This window comes from Cajanus cajan, chromosome 1 (assembly GCF_000230855.2).
Source record: "Cajanus cajan strain Asha chromosome 1, NIPB_CcT2T_4, whole genome shotgun sequence".
Taxonomy (NCBI): domain Eukaryota; kingdom Viridiplantae; phylum Streptophyta; class Magnoliopsida; order Fabales; family Fabaceae; genus Cajanus; species Cajanus cajan.
In genome coordinates, this window is record NC_138517.1 from 20,758,097 (window position 1) to 20,763,772 (window position 5,676).

General features: G+C 36.9%; 1 protein-coding gene across 1 annotated transcript; it reads left to right on the top strand.

Moving 5' to 3' along the window:
* Positions 1-2,826: 2,826 nt before the first annotated feature.
* On the top strand, positions 2,827-5,087 carry LOC109814634 (sucrose transport protein SUC8). Its single transcript, XM_020379107.3, has 4 exons — positions 2,827-4,149; positions 4,230-4,293; positions 4,404-4,447; positions 4,678-5,087. Exons 1-4 carry the CDS (start codon positions 2,959-2,961, stop codon positions 4,858-4,860), a joined length of 1,482 nt encoding a protein of 493 aa, XP_020234696.2. The 5' UTR covers positions 2,827-2,958; the 3' UTR covers positions 4,861-5,087.
* Positions 5,088-5,676: the final 589 nt, after the last annotated feature.

Here is a 5,676-nt window from a genome sequence, read left to right on the forward strand (position 1 = left end):
GTGCAGCTTGCAGAACAGGCCGTTCTGCTTACAGAACAAGCCATTCTGCTTCGTAGAACAACAAAAAAAAAACGCCCACTACCTATACAAATAGAACAACCATAAAATCGACTAAAACAGATAGCCAGAGTAGCAATGCTAAGTAGAAAAGTGCTAACGAAACCTTGTTTCATACCTGAGGAGCAGCAACAATGTGCAAATGAGTAACAAAGAGTTCATCCCTCTGCAAAAAACAAAAAAACGATTCAGTAACAAAGGAGAGGGAGAGGGTTTACAGAGAAAAAAATGAAAAGTGATGAAAAGTGAATGTGCGCGGTGTGCCTCGCGCTCTCTTATTCAAATTTGCGTCTTTTTTACGTCGGACCTGGTAAGGTCCGACGTAAAATGTCAAATCTACGTCGGACAAACATACCTCCGACGTAGATTGGACCTTTTACGTCAAACCCTACCAGGTGCGACGTAAAAAAGTTCGCAAAAATTACAAAAATGCCACCGCATTTTTTTTACGTCGAATTTTCGTATTTCCGACATAAAAGGGGTAACGTAATATGCTTATTTTCTACTAGTGATTGTTAATTATATAAGTAAGTATATATATATATATATAAATAAAGATTAATTAAATATAATATAATTATTATATATATTTTTATATTTTTATAGCAGCGTGGACATACCAAAATGCTTGTAGGTATGCCTAACTTTGAGATGAAGTTGTGTAGGACCAACTTTGAGAACCGACAACACCCTAATATAGTAAAGTCATCAAAAGGAAGCTAAACCCTCAAGGGTTTGAAGAAGCACTCATACATAAAGAAGAAACAAGCTTCATCGTCATCTCCTTCCTAGTACACTCAATCTTTCGACCAAGGGCCTTTGGTCCTCTAATAAATCTCCCTTACCAACGTCCACAATGTTGGTGTGTTGAAGGAAGTGGATAAGTAAAGATTCATTTATGAATTTGAACACTTCATCCAAAACCTAGGTTGAATACTCATGTCTCCATAACGAAGCCCACCCTTGTATTAGGAGCCAATATGAGGTTTGGATTTTCAATGTTAGAGGAGGCTACATTAGTAGGTCAATCCTCTTGGTCTTTGGCTTTGTTCCCACCAGCACTAAGGGGTACCTCGACAGATAAAAGAGGTTCTACCCTAAAAGAAGTTATTAGGGCACTCGAGATTTCGGTAGAAGACGAGGTGAGATTTTCGAAGGAAAATGAAGAGGAAGAAAAGGAAGAACTAGAAATGACATTAGCCCGCATACCACCAAACAATTTAGACTCAATACTATCACTAAAACTCGTAAAAGAGAGGAAGAAGGTATACCTGGTATTGGAACTCGATTTTATTGAAGACAAGAAGGATTTGATGCTAAGTGTGTTCGAGAGCTGGAGAATGTAAGTGAAGTCTGGGGGAGACAAGGTGAACTTATTTATAGGTGAAATATACCCCGAGAAATGAAATGTCGTGTCTCTCAAAATCATTAGATCGTTTCAAGATCAATGGTTCAGACAGGTACAACCTTCACATTCCGGGAGGCATTACACGCTTACCCTTAACCTGTAGAACCTTCCTAGGGTTTCTGACACACCACATGTAAAGGGTGAAAATATGCATGCATGAAAAACATATGCAACGTAAAAAAAAATATGAAAATGGCGTATTAGAGGATAGGAAAAAGGTGGTGATGGTAAATGAGAAACTGTGTAGCTTGGCAACATGAGGATGCATATAAAACAAATTTGGGGATTGACAAAGGAAAAGTTGTAGTCACACGAGACTTCCTTAGAGTCATCTTCAGAATTTAGTGTCCCCTCATTCAAAATTTCTCAAAGAAGTAAACGAAATTAGCTTTTAGGGGTATGAAAAAAATCAATGAATGAATTTAAATTTGAAATTGGACCACATTATTTTAAAAAATCATTATCAAATTGAAAAAAAAATCAAACCAATTTATTTATACAAAATAGATTTTGAATCACATTGATAATTAGATTTGATGTACCGGTGCATATTTTTTAATTAATGAAATATAATTAAATTAAAATAATTCAATTATTACTTATGATCATTGTATTTTTGTTTTTACTTTTTTTTTTTCATTTGTTGATTGTCTTTAGACTATTAAAGTGAATATAGATATCAAATTATTTTCATAATTAATTTTTCATATAGCAATTGTAATTCTTCAATGGTTTTTAGTTGACTTTTATGCCTTTGTTTGTGTAAACTTTTTTTCTAAAACAATATTTTTTTAATAAAATAAAGGATTTTCTATCTTCTTTAAAGTGTCTATCTCTACTTAATTAATCTCTAAGTTAAATGTTTAATTAATAAAAAAATTTAGTTTATCTCTAAAGAGTGGATTAATCACAACTTTGTTCATATTTTTGAGAATAAAAAAACCTATTTTTTCTTTAAAAAATACTGGTTTAGAACTAATTCAAAATTAGTTTGATTGTGAAACCAATTCTAAACTCATTTATAAAAACAGTTTGATTCTAAACTAGTTTTTAAATATAATTCAAATAATTAATAATCAGTTGAATTTAATAAAATAGTGCGTAGACGTTCACTGTGATTTTTTTATCAAGCAGAATCATTCTCATCCGAAATACGTTGGATCCATAAGAATAAGAGGGAGTCAGACTACATTGCTACAATAAAGAGAAAACACACGCTATGCCATACATTTGTAATCACGTTTAGTAAAAACACTAAAAATAAGCAACACAACCTGAAAAATGGTGTATGGTTGCCACCAATTACTAACTACCACACAATTATCTGAAATTTCGACCCATCCACCCCTTATATAACCCCCCAACTCCCTCATTTCTACAAACAGATTCACCTGCCCCTCCATTACACCTTCACAGAGAGATAGAGAAAGCTTCTTCAAAACTTTCTCTATCTCTCTTCAAATAAGTTTTGGCGAATAAATAGGTGTTTCACAATGGAGGAGCCACAAGCAGGACCCAGCCCCCTTCCAAAAATGATTGCGGTGTCATCAATTGCCGCAGGTATCCAATTTGGTTGGGCCCTACAACTCTCACTATTAACCCCATACGTTCAAACCCTAGGCGTCCCTCACGCTTGGTCCTCATTCATTTGGCTCTGTGGCCCAATCTCGGGGCTGCTAGTCCAGCCCCTTGTAGGCTATAGCAGCGACCACTGCACCTCTCGCTTTGGCCGTCGCCGACCTTTTATAATGGCCGGTGCTGTTGCCGTCGCCGTTGCTGTTGTTCTCATCGGCTTCGCAGCCGATATAGGACAAGCAACAGGCGACGACATGACAAAGAAGACCCGGCCACGAGCAGTTGCCTGCTTCGTGGTCGGCTTTTGGATCCTGGATGTGGCGAACAACATGCTCCAGGGTCCTTGCCGTGCCTTCCTCGGTGATCTGGCTGCCGGCGACCAGAAGAAGATAAGGACAGCGAACTCGTTCTTCTCGTTCTTCATGGCCGTCGGCAACATTCTTGGCTACGCCGCGGGCTCCTATGACGGCCTCCACCACCTCTTCCCCTTCACGCAGACGGAGGCGTGCAACGTGTTCTGCGCAAACCTTAAGAGCTGTTTCTTCTTCTCAATCTTTCTCCTCCTCGTCATTTGCATCATAGTCCTGTTGACCGTGGACGATCCACAGTACACGCCAGCAGAGACCGATGCAAAAGACGAAGGGAACACGCACTACACATGCTTCATGGGAGAGTTGTGCGTTGCCTTCAAGGAGTTGAAGAGGCCCATGTGGATCCTCATGTTTGTGACTGCCATCAACTGGGTCGCGTGGTTCCCATACATGTTGTACGACACTGACTGGATGGGTCGTGAGGTGTACGGTGGTGACGTGGGGCAGAAGGCATACGATGCTGGTGTTCATGAGGGCTCTTTGGGTCTCATGCTCAACTCTGTCGTTTTGGCTTTGATGTCTTTGGCGATTGAGCCTTTGGGTCGTTTGGTAGGAGGAGTAAAGTGGCTGTGGGGAATCGTCAACGTTATTCTCGCGGTTTGCATGGCAATGACAGTAGTAATTACGAAGATCGCTGAGAAAGAACGACATCTAAACCCTGCATTAATTGGAGACCCTTCCTTTGGAGTCAAAGTTGGTTCCCTGGCCTTCTTCGGCGTCCTTGGTATTCCTCTTGCGGTAATAAGCTTTTCCCACCATCTTTCAAATTTCTTATTCACAAATTCTCATTTAATACTAATACACTCTCTTTGTTACAGATTACTTTTAGTGTGCCATTTGCCCTAGCATCTATATACTCAAGCTCATCAGGAGCAGGCCAAGGTAAAATCTAACATCTCTTGCTATTCATTGTGTGTTTTATATATATTCAAACTAGTTATCATTATTAAAAATGTAACCTAAAATCATTGTTGCTGCTTCTAAACTTTCAGGCTTGTCTCTGGGTGTTCTCAATATTGCAATTGTCATACCACAGGTTAGAATTAATCTATTTATTTTAATCATATGATATATGAAATCACTCACAACATAAAACTAGTTTTAATCAAAACAAGAAATCGGATATTCTGAACCAAAAATCGAATCATTCATTCTTATAATCAAATCAACGCTAACACCTAATTGGTTTGACACTATAAAACTACTTTAAACCGATGTATTTGACATTCGATTAATTGAATGATGGGTTGTGTTTGGTGTGTGCAGATGATAGTGTCGACGATAAGCGGACCGTGGGATGCGTGGTTCGGCGGTGGCAACTTGCCGGCGTTTGTGTTGGGAGCGGTGGCGGCAGCCGTGAGTGCCATACTGGCAATCATGCTGTTGCCAACTCCGAAACCAGCTGAGGAGGCCAAGGCTTCAACCCTCTCTATGGGGAGTTTCCATTAATGTAGAGTTTATATGTAAATTAAATATATTCTTTTAGTTTCTTTTGCTTTAACTCGGTAAAAAAAGGACAGAGTTAATTGATTTACAGCTGTTGCACATAAGCATATTGCTAGGCAGTAGATTCACAATCAGTTACTCATCCCATTGCCCTTTCTAGGGCATACATTTGTAAAACCTTCACATAGTTTTACCATCGAAGTAGAAGCAAGAGAACATCATTAATCTTACATCAAGTGCAATTTTGTTATAATATATATATATATATATATATATATATATATATATCTTTGTTATTATAAACTATAAAATATGAATAAGTCTAAATCGATCATTTTTAAATAAGGAAAATATACTAGTACGTACACTCGTGTTGTAAAAATTCGATACCAGGCAATACATCTAAATTCAATTTTTTCATTAAAATCAAATTTTAATATACCAGTCAAAAGCAGTTCAATACCAGTTTTTCAATAAAAAAAAGAAAAATATCAAAATCGTTACATAAATAAATTTTAAGGGTATCAATTTAAAATGATTTAAGATGATTTTTATTTTACCATACTTAAGATGGATTTTTGAATCAGTTCAAACCAGTTTTTGTCATATCTATTGTTAATATTAGTTACGCTAGATGTTAAATGAAGAAAAAAAATAAAAAAAATAAGCGGATTTCGTTTTAAAAATATTTCTCATTATTTAAATATTGTAGATATAGTTGTGTCAGGAATATTCTTTTGAGTTTTTGCACAACCCTAATGAAGAATAACAATAATAATATGCTAGTGTTAAAAATATATAGTTTGAAATGAATAGAGA